Raw genomic sequence first — 20,690 nt, forward strand, 5'->3', positions numbered from 1 at the left:
AGTCCCTATCCTCAAGGAATTTTTAATTTAGTAGAAACAACATCGTCCATACTTTAAGACAAGCTAAATTTTAATTGTTTTACAACTAAGACAAACTTTAGAAGTACTCATTGGAGGTTCAAAGTACCAAGTTCACTGGATGGAGTTATTCATTAGCAGAGGACCAAGAGCATAGGAATGGATTTTCCAGTGGCAGGAACTCTAAGGGAACACGGTCCCTCTGCCTGGAAGGCCTTAATCCACCTCCTTTCTACTGATCTTTCAAGGCTTAATTCCAGTGTCATCTCTTCTGAGAAGTGCCTTAACCTGAAGTAAGTGCCCTTTCTATGAGCTGTGCCTATGACAGCAATTACTGCTGTAAATGTCATGCTTGCTTGTCACCCTCAGTGTACTTGAGTTCCTTAAAGAGATATTGGAGCTTAATCATTTCATTTTCTCCCCCCAGATTTATTTATTTACTTATTTATTTACTTACTTATTAACGTAATTTCTATACCTAACATTGAACCCATGACCCCAAGATCAAAGTCGGCATCTTCCGACTGAGCCAGCTAGGTGCCCCAGAGTTTATTATTTTTAGTATTCTCAGCGTCTAGTACTTACCAGGCACTCAAAAACTGTTTGTTGAATGAATAAATAAAATTTTGTCAAGTAGAGGAATGGTTGAGACATTCTAAACAGGGTAATAACATAAACACTGACATGGGAGTGGGATTGCATGGGACATGTGTGAGATTAGTGACTGGTCGTGGCCCAGACAGAGAAGTACTTCAGTAAAGGACAGAGATGAGTTTAGTGACAGATAGCTACAAAGTAAGTAGGGCCAGATGTAGAAGGCCACCTTCTAGAGTCTACCTATGAGATAAGTTACAAATATAATGATCATAGGAACAGGCTAAGATGGTGGAGAAGTAGGGAGATCCGTACTTCCCACTTTCATCTCTCAAAGAAGGGCTAAAGCCAAAGGACTCTGAACCCCAAGAGTCTGGAAAGAAAGGAGACTAAATGCCTCATAGGTACATGACTGCTAACTTAGGGAGATAAAAATGGGCCAGCACATGGAGGCACGGAGGGGAGGGATCTTCTGCTGAGAGACAAAAGGAAGAGAAAGAGTGGCTGGGGAAGTGTAGGTCTGTAACTGGACAAGAGAAAAATCTCAGCCCAGGACGAAGAGGGATCCTATCATTCCATCTCTCATGGCAGGGCTTTGAGAGAGAGATCCCATCTCTAACTGTGAAGCTTTCCTTGGGCTGGGTGCCACAGGCCTAGAAGTTCCCTCTGGATTAGATGGTACCCCAGGGCACAGTCGGCATCAGAAGGAACCGGTCCTCTGTTCAGTCCCTTGCTCTGATAACATTTTGGGTGGCATCATTAATGCACACAGAGTGAGAGCTTGGAATGCGGCCGAGTGTGCGGCATAAGCTGGGCATGGCTGTGCTGGAGGCATCATGAGAATGGATCCAAAGGAGTGATTTGGAACATCTGGTTCTAGGAGAAGGGAGGGGGGATGTCGCCACTTTTCTCTCCACAACAACCAAGGTGGAGCCTCAGGAATCATCCAGTGAGACCCACAGTGGAGGCAGGACCTGCCTACAGTAAGCCACGCCCATCTGTGCTGGGGAACTGTTGGGAGCATGTAGATGCTGCTGAAACATACAGCCCCTCCCCCAAGACCAATGCTGCTGCATTGCTGTGATTAACTTTAGATCAATTCTTGCTATTCAGATATATTCTCCCTTTTCTCATTCTTATCTCTCCCCTCCTCTGGGCTGGTTATTCTACTTATAGGTGTGATTAAACACATTTAATCCATCCTCTTGATGCATGTTCTATAACTCCTTCTTTACCTTCCTTTCTCTCTCTCTGGAATAATCAGACTATATAGTTTCTCAGGGTACCATTACTTTTGTTTCTTTCTCCTCGCCTCCTGCTGTATTCTCCTTTTTCTCTCTCTGGATTAAGCCTTTTAGTCTCTCTGCCTGGTCAATGTTCCTCCCCAATCCTGTCATTTCTCTTTGTACATGCTCTTCTATCATCACTGCCTCTACCCTGCTCTTTATTTGTAGCTGGGATTTCTGGTTTTATGCTTTTAGACTGTCCTTTTATTAATTATTATTATTATTATTATTATTGGTTTGTTTGTTTCTTTGATTTGCTTGTGTGTTTGCATGTTTTTGTTCCCTGTTTGTCTGTTTTCCTTCCCAGGACTACTTCAAGAAACAAGCCAAAGTACATGGTAGAGAGTCCCAAATACTCTACCAAATGGTAGAGTAGGGAAATAAAATAACCAAAGTCTCAACAAGAGAGCCCAAGGGACATCATTAAGAGAACACTTTCTGGCCGGACAGGTGCTGGGCAGTCTATGAGCCTCCTTTAATATAGCAGTACTGGCAGGTGCAGAACACATAACAAGCTTTTAAAACTTACAAGAGACAGAAAGCTAGCCAAAATGATGAAACAGAAGAACTCTCTTCAAAAGAAATTCCAGGAAGGAGTGACAGCTAAATAATTGGTCAAATAAGATATAAGCAACATAGCTGAACAAGAATTTAGAACAATAGTCATAAAATTAATCGCTGGGCTTGGAAAAGGCATAGGTGACAGCAGAGACACTATTGCTGCAAAGATCATGGATCTTAAAAACAGTATGAGGAATTAAAAAATGCTATAAATGAGGTGCATAATAAAATGGAGGCAGCCATTGCACGGACTGAAGAGGCAGAGAAGAGATGAGGTGAATTAGAAGACACAATTATAGAAAGAGAGGAAGCCGAAAAAAGAGAGAGAAAGTGATCCAGGAGCATGAAAGGAGAATTAGAGAACTGAGTGATACAGTCAAACGGGACAATATCGGTATCATAGGAATTCCAGAAGAAGAAGAAAGTGAGAAAGGCGCTGAAGGGGTCTGGGGAAGGAAACTGACACTGAAATCCAAGAAGCACAGAGAACTCCCCTAGACGTAACTTGAATAGATCTTCTGCATGATATATTATAGTGAAACTGGCAAAATATAAGGATAAAGAGAGAATTCTGAAAGCAGTTAGGGTTCTAATATACAAAGGGAGACACATCAAGATCATAGCAGACCTATCTACTGAAACTTGGCAGGCCATAAAAGAATGACAGGAAATCTTCAATGTGATGAACAGGAAAAGTATGTACCAAGAATTCTTTATTCAGCAAGCCTATCATTCAGAATAGAAGGAGAGAGAAAGATTTTTGCAAACAAAAATTGAAGCAATTTACCACTAAAGCAGCCCTACAAGAAATCCTAAGGGACACTCTAAGAGGGAAATGTTGCAAGGAATGCAAGGTACCAGAGACTCCACTACAAGCATGAATCCTACAGAGAACACAATGACTCTCAACCCATATTTTTCAATAATAATACTGAATGTAAATGGACTAAATGCTCCAATCAAAAGACACAGTGTATCAGAATGGATAAAAAAAATAAGATCCATCTATGTGCTGTCTACAAGACACTCATTTTAGACCTGAGGACACCTTCAGGTTGAAAGTGAGGGGATGGAGAAATATCTATCATACTACCGGAAGTCAAAAGAAAGCTGGAGTAGCCATACTTATATTGGACAAACTGAATTTTAAAGTTAAGGCAGTAACAAGAGATGAAGAAGGGCATTATATAATAATTACAGGGTCTCTCCATCAGGAAGAGCTAACAATTATAAATGTCTATGCACCAAATTCAATGGCACCCAAATACATAGAACAATCACAAACATAATCAATCTTATTGATAAGAATGTGCAAATTTAATGAGCATAATCATAAAAATGTCAAATACTAAAACAGAGGATTCAACCACTGCTGAATATAAAACCATTTTATATATTCCACGATATGATATTTCTGTGACCTTGATTTGCCTAGATCATTCCCAGTTTCTGCTTGTTCTCCCAAATTAATTAATAGCATCCTTTTCACTCCCCAAAGTATCTCCAATTAGATGATAACATATGGTTATTCTAACCAAAGGTATAATCTGTACCCCTACCACAGGTTATATAACCAGTTAAAATAAAAGTCTCTCAACTTCACCAAAAATTTGGAAGGAGAAAATATTAGTAAATGAAGATAAATTTAACAAACAACTGCAGTAATCAGATAAAAACATAATCTGACATAGCATGCTATATACATAAAGAAATAAAGTTGATCTTTTGCTAAAGCAATTAACTTATTGTCAATTCCTTTTGCATTTTACTTCTAGTTTTACATTCATAATTGGATTACTCCATTTTAATTGAGTTCCTTACTTATGATGAACAAAAAAACTGTACTTATGGTGGAAAAAAAACCTGTAGATTTTCTACAAGAACTTTTTATAGAATATTTTTTGGCAGAACCACGCAATATAAATCTGTCATGTTAGTAAGACTACACTAGAACACAAATGTCTTTATTTAAACATTTCTTTTAAGTAAAAGCCTAAAAATATGAATTTATGGATTCCTATTCAATATCTATTTTTTGTCCTCTTCCAGCCTAACCAGACCTTGATTTCTTGGTGCGCAATTGAAAGTACTCATCTCCTCAGACTTCCTGGTAGCTAAAAATAATCATATAACTGAATTCTGGCCAATGAGTTTAAAGTGGAAATATGTGGTTGGGCTCCAGGGAAAAGGACTGTTCTCTTGATAAAAGGAGAAAGACAGTTGGCTCGTGTTTTCTGGCTTTTGCTTTCTGTCTTGCCCCTTCTCTCTATAGGATGCAGACTGGATATAATCACTTGGAACGGGGGCTTGCAACTATGAGGAACAGTAAAACTCTAAAGACTGCAGACAACTTCTGTCTGGGAAGATTTGCTTTGTAATACCAGACTAATTCTAATTATATTTCCAAATCCTTCAGTTCTGAGACTAGCCTATACCAGACAACAGTTATCTGGGGTGAAGGTAAGGGGGGTTTTAAATGCAAAAGGTGCCAAGAAACTTTTTGGGGTGATGTACATGCTCTTTATCTTGATTATGGTACTGATTAAACAAATTTACACTTTTGCAAAACTCATCAAACTATGTAGTTAAGATGGGCTTATTTTACTGTATCCAAAGTATATCTTACTAAAGATAATTTTATTCTATTAATTTTTAAAAAATATATATTTAATTATTTACTTTGAGAAACAGAGCATGAGGAGGGAAGAGGGGGGAGAAGAGAGAAAGAGAGAGACAGAGAGAGAGAGAGAGAGAGAGAGAATCCCAAGCAGGATCCATGCTATCAGTGCAGAGCCTGCTGTGGGGCTTGATCTCACAAACCTTCAGATCATGACCTAAGCTGAAATCAAGAGTCAGATGCTTAACTGACTGGGCCACAAGGTTCCCCAATAAAGATAATGTTAAAAAATCACTTGCTCAACGAAATCATAATATTTAAGCATATATTATGAGTAACCAGCAGGCCTTTTAAAAAAATAAAGCACAATAAATATTTGTTAGTTTCACTTAAATCATCTGTCAGTTCTATGGCTATTGAGACAAGAAAAATTGTCCTGCTGCAGAAGAAAAACACAACAGTTGAACTGCCAAAAACCCACTTAATTTAGTATTTGTATACACATCTAAAGTTCTTTAGGGAAGAGATTAAGTCAGAAGACCTGACTTCATGGTTGTAAGAAAAACAGATAATTCACTAAGAAATAATAGCATACTTTTTTTAACTTTTTGTAGAAATCTATTTTAAATAATACAAAAACTTGGAAATTTATATATGTATATAAAAGAAAGAAACTTAGTGCTATCATCAGCTTTTAGCTAAAAAACAAACAAAAATACAACATGCATGTAAAAATACGGTTGACTATTGACTAAAACATTCATAAAAGATATTAGTAGCAAAATTAAATCAAAATACAGTCTAAACGTGTTTCACATATTTTTTTCAAAAAAAACAAAAAACAAAAAACAGAGACTTGAACATACCAAATGAAAAAAGAGTATCACATTAAATGACTTTATGTAAGATAGTTTGAGCAAGGTTAAACAAGTTTCTTTACCTCTTTCCTGTAAGCCTTAATGTGCTAATGTGCACTGTGAATTAACCAGGACTTGGTAAAGAAAATCACGCTCCAGGAAATACTGTTACAGAACAGCACAAGCCAAATCAAGTTTTTCCTACATATTTTACTTTTATATCTCTATTTGGAGAACATAATTATGCCTTTTATTTAAAACATCTCCCTTAAAAATGTTTGTAAAATCTACATTCCTAATAAATTTTGACTCATCTAGAAAAACTGAATATCACTAAGACTCTCAGACGCATAACTCACAATACACGTGGAGCTAATCACCTAAGAGCACTGATCTTCATCCTCTAAAAACAATCACTATTACAATCTGTGGAGTAAATTCAATCAATTATGAATCCTTTCTCTAATGTAAAGAGACTTAGAATTTAGTCCTGGACTCTCATGCATAATAATCATCCCACTCAGAACAAATCACATGTCATCTCAAAAGTTCAATTTCTTGAGCTATAAAGTACTATAAAGCCTAAAGCTGGACTACATGAACTCTATGAAATTTGTTAGTTCTAAATATGCCATTTTCCAACTTATTACATGTAATATTTATTAAACAAAGTGAAAGACTATTTTAGAAATACAGCTTACATATTTTCAAAATCATCATTAAGTATGAATTCTCTTCATACAACACCTCCTTCACAAGTTATTATTTAAAACTTTAAATGTGAGATTCATTTTGGCACGAAACAAGATTTTCATCTTCCTCTACTGTCTGAAGTATAACTACATTTTAAACACATCTATGTCTACGAACTGAGGGGAGAGGGACAAAAAGAGGCCACAGCTTAGTAAAGTCTGAATACCTGAAAGCAAAGGATTACCATTCAGCCAGAAGCAAAGTAGATGAACATGCCGTATCCTCTCAATTGTTAATTATTTTCAAAAGCAAAGTCTAACTTTAACATCATGAGAGAACAATATTCTAGGGGACCAACAGAAAAATATAGTAATAATGACATCTAGCAAATATTCTTTAAGAAATAGTAATTATTTACCTGTAACGGACCCAATATGGAGCTTGTTGTATACATAAAAAAGAGACGAAGATAACTTAGAACATTTGCAAATGCAAAAAGCCCTTCTGCCACCAGAGTAGGATGGAATGCATCCCAGTCCTTCCGATCAGCAAAATCATGAAACTAAAGTTAGGAAGAAAAATCCAAAGATAAATAGCTCTCTCAACTTAGGAATATGAAAACAAGTATTCTGACTATTGAAAGAAGACTATTCATGTCTATTTTAGGAGATCTCCTTTTATGTTTTATAAGGTTCTCTTCTTTTAATACAAATAACATTGTTTTAACTAAATAAAAGGTCTCTACTCACATGAGGCAATATAGCTTTATCAGGAATTCTTGGGTTTTAAAATATCAATCAGTTTTTTAAAAAATGTCATTAAACTTTTTATGAATGAAATGTTTACTGGTTTTCCTTAAATTCTACAACACAAACTTTAAATATTAAGTAAAATTTAAGTATGTTTGCTCTCAATTAATTAGCTATCATATTAAATTAACTCTCAAATTAGTCCTTTAACTCAGGTTTCTAGTATGAACCCTAGAAATTCTTCTTCCTTCTAACTACAAAGAGAGAGAGTGCATTATTATACCCAGATATAGAGTGGTCACATGTTCCAACTGTCTGGAAGAGACCCAAGTTATATATCAGTTTTCCTGGCATAATTATTAATGCCTTCTTTTACTCTCAAAGTGTCCTGGTTTGGATAAAAGGTTATATGAGCACCCCACTTCTAGAACTAAAGAGATTAAGGACACTGATGAATCTCAAGGTCTTTATTGAGCCATTTACCTATGTATGATTATCTTTAAAAATTTCTTAGTCATTTCATAAATCTGGTCATTGAAAATACCTAACAAACATGTTCCATACTACTGATCATTTGAAGGAATGCAGTTGTTGTTGCTATTGCTTTCAACAAAGTAAAATGATGTGTAAATTAATCAGTTTTCTTTTTCTATAGCCTATAAATTAGTCATAAGCAAGAAAATAATATATCCCTTAGTTCCTTGACTGTGACACCTTAGAAGAATTCTAAACTTAGGACTTAAACAAAGATAATTAACATAAAACCTATTACCTACTCTGGGCTTGGAGTGGCTTACTTCTTGGTAAAATTCTAAGATGTGTATAAAACTAAATTTTTGTCAGATTCTAAATTTAAAAATAGAGGCATCAAAAATAATCACCTTTACATCAATCTTTAAATTATGGAAATAATAATCATGATTTGGAATGTGTAAAACACTATAATGGATTCTTAAAGATAAAACTTTTTTCTGGCAGGCATAAAGAGGACTAACACTAATCACCTTAATCATCTTTGTGTTCTCATTTTAAGTATATACATATTAATAAGGTAAATGAACCTAACTCCGATATAAGGAATTGGCATTTGTAGAAAGAAAATGCCTAGACAGACCTGGATTTAAATCCAGTCTTGGTTTCTTACTGTGTGTTCTTGGATAAGTTACTTAATATCTCTGAGCTTCCTTTTCCTTATTTGCAAAATGGGGATAAGGACACCTGTCTCATAGAGTCTCTGTGAAGATAAAATGAGATAAAGTACAGCAAGTAGCAATCATGGAGCCTGGCATATAATGGGTAACCAACATTTAAAGGCAATTCACATCCTTAAAACTACTGGAAGGGAGGAAACAACACACACCATTCCCTTACACTGGGACAGGTTTAAAATGAAAACACATCAGGAACAGATTTGGGCAGTTAACTCTGAACTATATACTACGTTTCCTACACAAACTTCATTTATGTCTCCAATTAACATAGCTAATAGTCACCTTGTTGTGAGCAACCACTTTGAGGGCAAAAGTTGCCAAATAAAGTGAATTCATTACAAAACTGAGTTGATTACGGGATTCTTCTAAAAAGTCTTCCAACCCTTCATACCAGAGTCTTTTAATGTCTGACCAAATCATCCCTAAAAAATGGAAGAAAAAAAATCAGATAATGTTATTAACAACAAAAAAATAATTAAAACTCAAAATATTAAATACATTAACAACTTGCGTCAAGCTATAGTCTCATCCAAAAGAAAAAAGAACTTTTTAGTGACAAGTTCTCAAAATTTGAAAGAAAAAAACTAAGTTTTATATGATAACATCTCTCCCAGAGAGAAATTTTAATAAATGTGACACAAGCATAAGAAAAATAAATTAAAGGAAACACACACACACACACACACACACTCTACAAAGGCTCAGTTCCCAATTCTTTTTTTTTTCTCTATTATGCTCACTCCTACAGTGACCTTATCCAGTCTAGTGGATAATGGCTTTAAGTACCATCTGTGGGCAGACTACCAAATTTCTATTTCTAAATTCGACCTATATTTACATAATAAATAATATCTCTAAACCCCTCTCTAAAACTCATCTTGTATACATTCTTGACTGGTCTGTATCACAAAGTGAATGTCCTAACATATCCAAGATGTGTATTTTTTCTTTATCTGACTAACTGTAAACCTTAATGCATAATGTACTGAATACTACTAAAAGTAAAAGCTCTGACTGAAATCAAGTTACCTCAAGTTAACTTACTTCCAAATAAAAATTAAAATTCCAAAACATGCAGATTATTTTTATAGCTGATGGAGAACTAAAAGTTAAAATGATACATTAATTTTCCTCAGATTTTTATTAAATCAATAAAGAACATATTGATCAACCAGTGCTTTATACCATAGAAAAAACTAAATTTTAATATCCTTTTACTATATAGAAATAGTAAAAAGACAGGTGGGAAATGCTGAGTTTAAGAACAAGGCTGAAGATTCAGGAAAATAAAAAATGTCATTAAAAGACCATAAATAGGAGGACTGGGTGGCTCAGTCGGTTAAGTGTCTGACTTCAGCTCAGGTCATGAACTTGTAGTTTGTTAGTGTGAGTCCCGCCTCGGGCTCTGTGCTGACAGCTCAGAGCCTGGAGCCTGATTTGGGTTCTTTGTCTCCTCTCTCTGTTCCTCCCCCTCTCACACTCTGTCTCTCTCTCAAAAATAAAAATTAAAAAAAAAAAGACCATAAATAGACTATGTGATTAAACCTCAACTCTCCTCCATCCCCCACAGAAAAGGGCAAGAATTATAAAAACAAGAGAAGATCATTTAAAATATTTATCATATGGCATAATACTTTAAAATTTTTTCTTTTTTAATGATCATAAACAAATTAGAGACTGAAAATAAAGAATTTTTAACTTCCATGTAATTAAGTAATAATAAATAAGAGATGTGCATCTTTATCATCAAGTTCAGGGTCATATATTGTTAGAAAAGTGTTAGATAAGTCTTCAATGATCATGAAAGTGTTCAAATTCTTGCTGTGTCAACAGTGTAAAATTATAAACTGAACACAGATATTTATATTACCACCAAGCAAAGGAGAATTAAATGGCTAACTAAAGCAGAACCTTTTGAACAAACTTGACACTTACCAATAATCCACAGTATAAGAAGATAGTCTATTCTTTCAAGGGCTGGCCCCATTGTGTTTTTCTTATCCTCATTGTAGACAAGAGAGTATAAGTTTAGTAACAGCAGGAATGTGAAATAGGATGCTCCATGAATAATGAATTTCATAAAAGGAGTGTGAATGATTCTGCCAAACTGAGATTTGGGAGCTATCAAATAACAAAGTGACAAAACTGGCCAAAAGATGCCAACTGTCAAAACAGTCATTATCTTCTTACAGGTGGGCTTACGTCGGTAACCTGACATCTGTCCAAACCAAACAGTGTTCAAGAACTGCTGGCAGTTAGACTGGGAGACAAACTGAAAATGATACACACATATACAAAAAAAAAAAAAAAAAAGAAAAAGAAAAAGAAAAAAAATCTGTAAATAAATCTGGTAATACCATTATGAAATTGACATTCAAAGTTTTAATAATAGTTTAAAATCAGTTCTATATAGTCCACATGATTTTTTATTTTTTGTTTTTCTTACATGTAATTAAAGAAAGTAGAGGTTGAGAGCACAGACTCTGGAGTCAGATTACTTGGATTCAAATCCAGGCTCTGACACTCAATAATTGACCTAGAGCAAGACTTTAAACCTTTTTTTCAAAAAAAATGTTTACTTATTCTTTGAGACAGAGAGAGATAGAGCATGAGCAGGAGAGGAGCAGATATGCAGAGGAGACACAGAATGTAAAGCAGGCTCCAGGCTCTGAGCTGTCAGCACAGAGCCGAATGGGAGCTTTGAACCCACGGACTGTGAGATCATGACCTAAGGCAAAGTCACATGCTTAACCGACTGAGCCACTCAGCCATCCCAAGTCTTTAAACCTCTTTAGGCCTCAAATTTCCCATCTATTAAATAGGATAATAACAGTCTCTACTCATAAACTTCCTAGCGAGTATTAAATGTAAAGCTCTTAGAATAATGCCCGATTCATAGCATGTAGCATATTAAGTATTAATGATTATTAGCCTACTTGACCATTTTCCAAATTTTAATTTATAGACAGTCTCATGTTTGTGAAATTTCAAAATTAACAAGCACAATCCAAAGAAAAAAAAACTGGTTTCGAAGAGCTTATATAATTTAATTTATAAGAAACCAAGATACACAGCCAAGCAATCAAAGTCTAAACATGAGATATATTTATGCTTCATGAAGACAGTGAGAATTTCTTTAAATGTGTTGTACTCTCAAATCTGCTTAAGACTGAATTCTATTTAAGAAGTAAAAGGAAAATATTGCCAAATAAGAGGAAAATTCTAGTTCAAGTATAGAAATCGATTTGCCAAAGTTTACAAAGGCTTCTCAGTTTACCAATTTCAGAAGCAGTATTTTCTCAATATAATGTTCATGCTGTGTGCAGGATAACTTCAGGATTCTGAACTCTGGACATAATAATGTGATCAGGTTTGAAATGACCAAAGCACAAGTGATGATAATGTCATTCAGATATCTAACTACCAACTGGTAGATCTTGTGTTTTAAAATGGTTTATCTTCTGATCTGTAGTCCGACATGTTATCCACTGCGCCACTGGCCCGTCCCTTAAAATGGTTTATCTTGAAGTAGAATATAATTTGTAGAATATAATAAAAAAATCTGGACAGGGTTTTTGTTGTTGTTATTTACTGTGCTTATTAAGAAATTTTCTGGGTCGCCTGAGTGGCTCATTAGGCGTCCGACTTCAGCTCAGGTCATGATCTCACGGTTGGTGGGTTTGAGCCCTGCATCGGGCTCTGTGCTACCAGCTTGCTCAGAGCCTGGAGCCTGCTTCATATTCTGTGTCTCCTCTCTCTGACCCCCCCCCCGCCCCCCCCCCCCCCGCTCATGCTCTGTGTCTCACTCTATCTCTCAAAATGAAATAAATGTAAAAAAAATTTAAAAATTCCCTAAGGGGACCTGGGTGACTCAGTCGGTTGCACGTCTGACTTTGGTTCAAGTCATCATCTCTCTCTCTCTCTCTCTCTCTCTCTCTCTGTCCCTCCCTCCCTCTCTCTGTCAACAATAAACGTTTACAAAAATCTTTTAAAAAAAAGTTTCCTAATATACAATACTTGTTTTTTGGCGTTGAAGTCTTATTTCATTCTCCATTCTTCTGCTCAGATTCCAGTGCTCTTAGGGAATCTTAATTTGTCTCTTCAGATGAAATACTAGGGAGAGAAGTAGCTTTTCCTCCCACAAATCATCCAGTTTAGTACCATCCCAAACTTAGTGGTTTCCCAATTCCCCCAAAATCAAAACTCTCAGAACTGATGGCTGTCCTTGCCATCCCTCTATATAATGATGATTTACTTAAGAGTAATGTTAAATATGTAACTGGAAGAACAAAATTTCAACTGGAAATGTTTTAAGTTTGTGGTGGTTTTAAAACATTGAAACAAATTTTTTGCTACTTCTCTCATCAAGAGATTGTCAATGTTTCCTACCCTTCAATTCAACAAGTTTGTGATTGCTTTAATCAGCTGGAAGATACCATGGTATGTGACTTCTGAGGGTAGATTTTAAAAGGCCATGGAGCTTCTACCTTGTTTGAGGAACATTTGTTCTTGGAGCCATTAACTGCCACATAAAGCGTCCTACTATCCTGAAGCTACCATGCTGTGAGGAAGCCAGGGCTACAATGTACACACCCCGGGCAGCCCTCAGAGGCTTCTCAGACCATCTCCTCACAGTCAACCCACCATCATGTCCATGCCCCCTGATGATTCCAGTAGTAAGTGCTCAGGAGGCCCACCCTGTATGGACCCACCCACCTGAGTACCTAGCCCCTCAAGAGCTCCCGGTTCCATTCCTCAGCTTGGTGCTCAGGAACCAAATATTTGAGTGAAGAAACCTCCAGATGACTGTAGCCTGAGCTATCACCCTAGCTGAGACCCTAGACATAGTAAACCAAGGGCAAATTATCCATCCTTGCTGTGCCCTTTCATAATTCCTGGCCTAAATAATCCAGGAGCATAATAAAATGATTATGGGGTCGCCTGGGTGGCTCAGTCGGTTGGGCATCCAACTTTGGCTCAGGTCATGATCTCACAGTCCGTGGGTTCAAGGCTGGCATGCGGCTCTGTGCTGACAGCTCAGAGCCTAAAGTCTGCTTCAGTTTGTGTGTTTCCCTCAGTCTCTGCCCCTCCCCTGCTTGTGCTCTCTCTCTCTCTCTCAAAAATAAACAAACATTAAATTTTTAAAAAATAAACAAAAAAATATTAACAAAAATTAAAATGATTATAAAATTATTACAAAAGATTATGAAACATTGTTTTATAGCACGAAGTATCAGGAGTTTGTTATTCAGGATAGATTACCTAAACAAAACCTACCAAGTATTTGGGAAAATATTATCCTCCCTTTTGACTGTATCTAGAAATCTAGTTTTAAAAGCTATATTCTCATTCATCCTTAAAATTACAAAGTATCTTCCTTTCAACTAAAAATATTACTACTACTTCTTGTTAGCTTTTCCTGCATCTTCTTTAGAGAGGAACATTTGGTTATGAGTCCCTTTATATATATTCATTAGGAACTGGTTCTTAGTTTTTTCTTCCCAAACCAGGATAATCTCATCTTTCCACCTTTCTTTTTCTTACCATTTAAGTTGATTTTGTATCTTGTGTTTCATGTCTATTTAAGGTGTGGAACACAAAAGTAAATAAATTAACTAAAGATTTAGTCAAAATGTGTTTTAAAAGAAGATTACATCAGGGGTCCTATATTCTGTTTCTCTTTATACACGTGTTATATTTCCTTTTTAAGCACATAGGTATGTTGTTGATTTGTAATCTTATAGGTACACTGATCGAAATTCTTGTATTTAACTATTTTCCTATAAATGTTCTACCTTGGGGCGCCCAGGTGGCTCAGTGGGTTAAGTGTCTGACTCCATTTCTTGTAGTTCATGGGTTCAAGCCATGTGTTGGGTTCCATGCTCACAGTGTGGAACCTACTTGGGATTCTCTCTGCCCTTCCCCCACTTATGTACATGCTCTCTCTTTTAAAAATAGTTTTTTTTAAAAAATGTTCTACCTTAAGCAAGAAACTTAGAGTACTAGACACAGCATAGCATTTGAAGCCAGACATCTGGATAAGCAATATATTAACTAGGTAACATTAAAAACATCTTAAAATTCCCGTACCAATTTCCTGAGTCACAAAACTATTGTGAGGCTCAAATTTTCAACCAAAATAAAAAAAATTCTGCTCCTGGCATCAAAGGTCTTATGTCTTGCCCTCACCATTACCTGTCTCAGATCCCAGTTTTATATTAATACAAGTCTGATAAGTAAGTTTTATCCCAACATCTATATATTGATAATAAAAATAATGGCCCTTAGAAGAAATATCTTAAAAGTACCATTTACCAATATCTCAGACTATTAATTGGTTATCATTATCTACAAATAAACACCCATGGTTAGTAAACTGTCTCAAAAAACTTCTTCAAGTTCCTGAAATGTGTGTGTGTGGGGGGGGGGGGGGATTAGAAATAGCTATTTCCCTTAACAGAAAGGGATGATGTCAGTAGAGTCAGATTCAATTTAGTTAACATATATGTCTCTCCACCTTTGGCTTTCAATGAATTAACAAATAAGAACCAGAAAACATAATAACTGATACTTTATTTTCAAGCAGAAACGCATTATTACTATAGAAAGGGCTATTGATAATCAGATCAATAAAAGCAACCTATGACAGACAAAACAAGATGCAAACTTCATTATGAAGATATTTACTATATAAGACCTTATCCAAATAGTTACTACTTGGCAAAAACATTAACATCCATATTATTATTATAGTTTATATTAATTGTTAGAAGGCACTTGTGTCAACTATACTTTAATTTTTTTAAATAAAGGTTAAGTAGTAAAACTGTCCTTGAACCTACAAAACTTTGTACTAAACTTTTAAAGTACATAACCTTAATTAATTCTTAAGTAATTGCTCTGAGCCACTCCACTACTGTAGAGGAAATAATTTATATATATCACAGAAAACCGCATACCTCCTTTTGGTTATATTTGATAGCAAGTTTTAGACGACTTAAATTCATTCTTTCTTCTAGTAATCCCCGTTTGTCAAGAGGTTCATCACTAGATGTATGGTTTAGGATAACTTCCAATTCTCGTGAATTCCGGGCTTGTGCAAGCAAATCTTTAGCAAACATTTTACATTGCCGGGCTAACTCTTCATAATCATTCCTGCAAGATGCAACAGTCTATTATTAGAAATGTCACTTCTAGACTCTAACTAAGCTGTTTTCCATAGAAAATTATTTACTCAGTAACATTTTAATTCTAATAGGGTCATACAAAATCTGAAGACATTTTGTGCTGATGGTCAGAAGAATCTACAAGTGCATAAATTCTCCAAAGCTTTGGGGGAAACTGTAAAACAATTATATTCCCTGTGTTCACACTGATAATTTTAGACAAGCACAAAATTTCCTTATATATACTGATATTCTTAGCAGTTCTGATTATAGTTGTCAACCAGTTCTTCACTTAACTGATTTGCTCTTCTCTGTAAATCTGGTATAAAACTTCATTTTATATTACTTATCTAAACAATAAATAATAATAACATTATCCAACAAATATTACTATGTTACATGACCAGAGGTGTGTTCAATAATAGTCCACAAATGTTTTACGATACTGCTGATCTTAAAATAGTGAAGTATTCACTTGAACAAAATTCAAGTTGAGAAGAAAAGACATTGAAATACTATTAGTAAAGAATTTTCTTTCAGAATCACTGTTTCTTGAAACTTAGGATTTAACTGCGGGTTAAAGGCAGGCTTAAATCAACCAATTTGTGAGAAATTAAGTTTTAGCAGATAATCCTTTTTTAAAATACCAGTTACATTATGTCTGAGTGTAATAACTTGAAAATAAAGTTAGAAATAACAGGAATCAGTTGGGGTTAGGTTTCAGAATATAAAATTTTATTCAGCTTTTTTTTTTCCTTAATGGGAGAAGAAAATAGAAAATTTTCCCAAAGATTAATCTTCTATATAAAAGGATTTTCCATGACCAGTTTGCAAAAAATTATGACTCAATTATAAACACTGAGGGACCACTAAATTCAGAGGTAAAACTAAAATACTGTATTAACTAATTTGCTTAATCGTGAAAAAATTACTAGAAAACTAGTAAATGGTTGTATAGTTTAGGTGGAAATATAGTAGACAAAAAGCATAGAGTCCTATGTTCTAGTTACAGCTCTGTTCGTAATTAGATGCTGTTATCGGTAAGATAGCTAACCTATATAGATCACTTTTCCGGTCTATAAAAACTAGGAAAAAGTAAAACAAGTAAATAGTTCTATAATCACTTCAAAACCCAACTTTATTATCTTATGATTATGGTATATAACCTTTGCAGTTGCTTTAAATCCTTTTTGGAAGGAGTTGAATGAATTCTATTTTATATGTAACTCAGAACTCCAACTATAAGACTATAACAGGAAGTTCTTCATTTTTAAAAGGAATAATTTATTAATAGCCTCATGTGCTAATAAAGTTAAAAGTACCAACAAGTAACATTTTAGCCATGTGTTCATCAAAGTACATACTTTATGTCATAACAGGTTTAAGTAAATTTTAATTTATCCAAATTGAAATATAGGAGTTCCAAACTTGAAAACTTATGAACAGGTATATTTAAAAAGTTTCTAGAACTCAGAGCTACCAAGAACACACCGCTTCTTAGTCTAGAACTTAATGCTGTTAAGGCATAAGAAAACTGCAAGCTTCTTATTGCCCTTCCAGTAAATAAACGTTTGAATTTTTCCATTCTTGTCAAGTCACTAGAGGAGTACAAAGCAAGACGTGGGGCTTCCCACAGCATCTACACTTAAAAGGAAAGGTAGGGATATAGCGTGCGGCCCAGAAACCTCACAGAAGGAACTGGCAAAAAATGTTGACTAATTCCTCCTTCTTTAGAGGGTACTAGGGACACTTTAACACAAGGGAAAGTCTCAAAGTTTTCCCTCAGGTCTACAAAACGTAGTTTTCTAAGACTTTTTTTGGTAATGCTTAAATCAGTAGTTTAATAGGCTGGTTTTTCCAAAGCCTTTTTCTGTATCTCCAATTTCTCTATCTGGGGGAAATTGATAACAATGATTATTTGAGTATACAAAGTGCCAAAATCACATTTAATTTTGGTGGCATTCATCCTTCTTAACCAGTATTATTTTATTTTTATGTCTACATGTTATGTATCTCCTAATAGAAAATCTCACCAAACGGTGAAAAGGGACTATGTCTGTGTATATGGAATGGCCTTGACACACAGAAAACATTCTATATGCTTCTGAAAATTATGAAGGATCAGGCTCCAAGAATGATTGTACAATCTGGGAAAGAGAGGAGGCAGAACACAGCAGTTATGAATAAATTTGGTCTTAAGGCTATCACTCCCACTACTCTTTACAGTACCCTAGAACGCCTTTGGCAACATTAAATATGGGGGGAGGGCCGGGGAGACTTTTGGATGGTGCAAGAACGGTAAAGGACAGATGCAGAAGGACAGACCTAAGTAATACCAAGGTCTATTTGATTGAATCTGAAGGTAAATCCCAAGTAGGTGGTAGCAAGGTCTGGTTATCATAGCTTAAAAGTAAATAAAAATAAACATTAATGTGGTCTTGAAGGAATTCTGAAAAAAATATATAATTTACAATTTCCATTCATTCCCACCTGAATTCCACCTCCACAAGGCTTAATTCTTTTAAATCAGCACTAAGTTCAAATGCTCTCAGAATTGGATCTTCCTCTGTTAACATTATTAGAGCTGGACTGGCCAAACAGCGATATATATCAAGACGAAACCTGTGATAAAATTTGATTCCGCAATGTAAAATAAATGTATTATACACATATAATTAGTATTTTAATCTATGATTTTCATAAATTTAAAATTAAAGTACTATAAAATTAAAAGAAAACAACTATTATATACCTATTACAGGATAACCTGCACAGAAAGACTTCAAAAATAAGTCTTTGTATTCTTCAATCCAATTTCACTAAAAAATTTCTATTCGTGCTCGGGAGCGTGCCCCGGAGGCCCGCCCTGTCTTCGTCCGGCAGGCCAGCTCCCGACGCGGCTGCTCGCCCTGGCGGCCTCATGCAAGTAAGTCACCACTTAAGAGGAGACCATATAAGGAATTCATTTTATTACCAGTGGCATTTCAAACATTTGTGAAATCTAAGAATCGTAACTGCAGTTCTGATTCATGGGTCTTCAAAGAAAGTAGAGAAGAAGACCTGTTTGAGGTGGTTTCAGCAAGGTCTGTTTCCTTCCTTCTGCCCTAGTAATTTGGACAGCTGCTGCTTTCATATTTTCGTACATTATTGCCATAACACTCCACCATGTTGACCCTGCTTTGCCTTATATCAGTGACACCGGTACCCTGCCTCCAGAAAAATGCGTGTTTGGGGCAATGTTAAATATCGCCGCAGTTTTATGCATTGCCACAATTTACTTGTTACAAACAAGTTCATGCTCTGAATCCTGAAGAGAGTCGGATCATCAGAATAAACAAGGCTGGCCTTGCACTTGGATTACTGAGTTGTTTTGGACTTTCTATTGTGGCAAACTTCCAGAAAACAGACTTTTTTGCTGTACACATATGTGGAGCTGTGCTCACCTTTGGTATGGGTTCGTTATATATGTTGGTTCAGACCGTCCTTTCCTACCAAATGCAGCCCAAAATTCATGGGAAACCAGTCTTCTGGATTAGGCTATTGCTGGTTATCTGGTGTGGAGTAAGTGCATTGACCATGCTGACTTCCTCATCATTTTTGCACAGTGGCAAATTTGGCACAGATGTAGACCAGAAACTCCATTGGAACCCCCAGGACAAAAGCTATGTGCTTCACATGATCACCACTGCGGCAGAATGGTCTATGTCATTCTCCTTCTTTGCTTTTTTCCTGACTTATGTCCGTAATTTTCAGAAAATTTCTTTACGAGTGGAAGCCAATTTACAAGGATTAACCCTCTATGACACTGCTCCTTGCCCTGTTAACAATGAATGAACACAGCTACTTTCCAGAGATTTATGATGAAGGGATAAAACATTGCTGTGATGATTGTGATTCTCAGGGAGTGGGGAAAATGTTCGTGAAAGTTACTTAACCCTGCTCTGAAATTTTCAACCACTTAATCAAGGCTGACAGTATTATTGATGAACACTGATAATCAAGAGAAATAAAGCCATTTGACAAGTTATTTTAAAGGATATCATCAAGAAGAGCATGGGAAAACATTTATGCCTATACTTTTTTTAATCTCAGAAAATAAAACCAAAGGACTACAACATTGTAGATTTTTTTCTACTTTACTTAAGAGAAACAACCAGAAGTGCTCCAAGCAGTCTACAAAATACAGCCTTTCATATTTTCTAAATCATTGTAAAGCATGTTTTGTTTGATACAAGACATTTTCCAGGACCCCAAATACTCAACATTGCTCAACAGCTTCTTTAGAATTGGGTTTTGAAGAAATAGTTTTACCATATCAATACATTTCTTACAGTCTTTATAAAGTTTTTTTCTTCTGGAATCCACTAATTAAGGGGAACAGACCTAAATTTATTCATGTAAGCACTTTCATTGCTTGGGCTTTGCACAAGTGATTCTGTAGGTATTGATTTAATTCTTGCCACAAGACCAAATATTATGCCAACTGGTCTGTCACACATCCTGGCAATAGGTTCATAAACCTTAGTCTCTGAAATGAGATTTTAATCACTTAATGCATGAGAGAAGTAGCTATAGGTAAATTTACTTCAATTGTGATTTATGTAAAATAAGGGCTAGGGTTCATACATAAGACTGAGAAATTTGTGAGAAAGAGCAGATATGATTAATGTACATTATCACAAGCTACAGTCAATGAGCTTCTTAGGTTTTCACTTATGTAGAAATTATAATTATTTGTAAAAGTAGTCTTGAATGAGCAACTAGCACACACCTTTAAACAGAGTGTGATCTTTGTAGGAAGGACAAAATCAATTGAAGTGGGGGAACTGAGTACAAAATAGTTATGATACATGCATCCACCAAAGCAACTTTCTCTTTCTCTGTCGTGTAAGTGATCGGATAGCTTCTACTTGGATCCATATTTGTGCAGATAAAGAA

At 35.5% G+C, this 20,690-nt stretch overlaps 1 protein-coding gene and 1 pseudogene across 4 annotated transcripts in view; one reads left to right on the plus strand and one right to left on the minus strand.

Annotated features, from left to right (window-relative positions):
• Positions 1–20,690, minus strand: part of TRPC1 (transient receptor potential cation channel subfamily C member 1) — an 80,741-nt gene that overhangs the window by 18,079 nt on the left and 41,972 nt on the right. For all 4 annotated transcript variants that reach the window (XM_029940107.1, XM_029940106.1, XM_029940108.1 and 1 more), the window contains 5 exons: positions 18,243–18,374; positions 15,546–15,741; positions 10,522–10,858; positions 8,869–9,008; positions 7,045–7,188 (listed from right to left, as the gene is read on the minus strand). In XM_029940107.1, coding sequence (XP_029795967.1) covers positions 7,045–7,188; positions 8,869–9,008; positions 10,522–10,858; positions 15,546–15,741; positions 18,243–18,374 — 949 coding nt within the window. The remainder of the gene's footprint in view (positions 1–7,044; positions 7,189–8,868; positions 9,009–10,521; positions 10,859–15,545; positions 15,742–18,242; positions 18,375–20,690) is intronic.
• LOC115292176 lies at positions 19,058–19,745 on the plus strand (annotated as a pseudogene).

The sequence above is a fragment of the Suricata suricatta genome, chromosome 5 (genome assembly GCF_006229205.1).
Source record: "Suricata suricatta isolate VVHF042 chromosome 5, meerkat_22Aug2017_6uvM2_HiC, whole genome shotgun sequence".
Classification (NCBI taxonomy): domain Eukaryota; kingdom Metazoa; phylum Chordata; class Mammalia; order Carnivora; family Herpestidae; genus Suricata; species Suricata suricatta.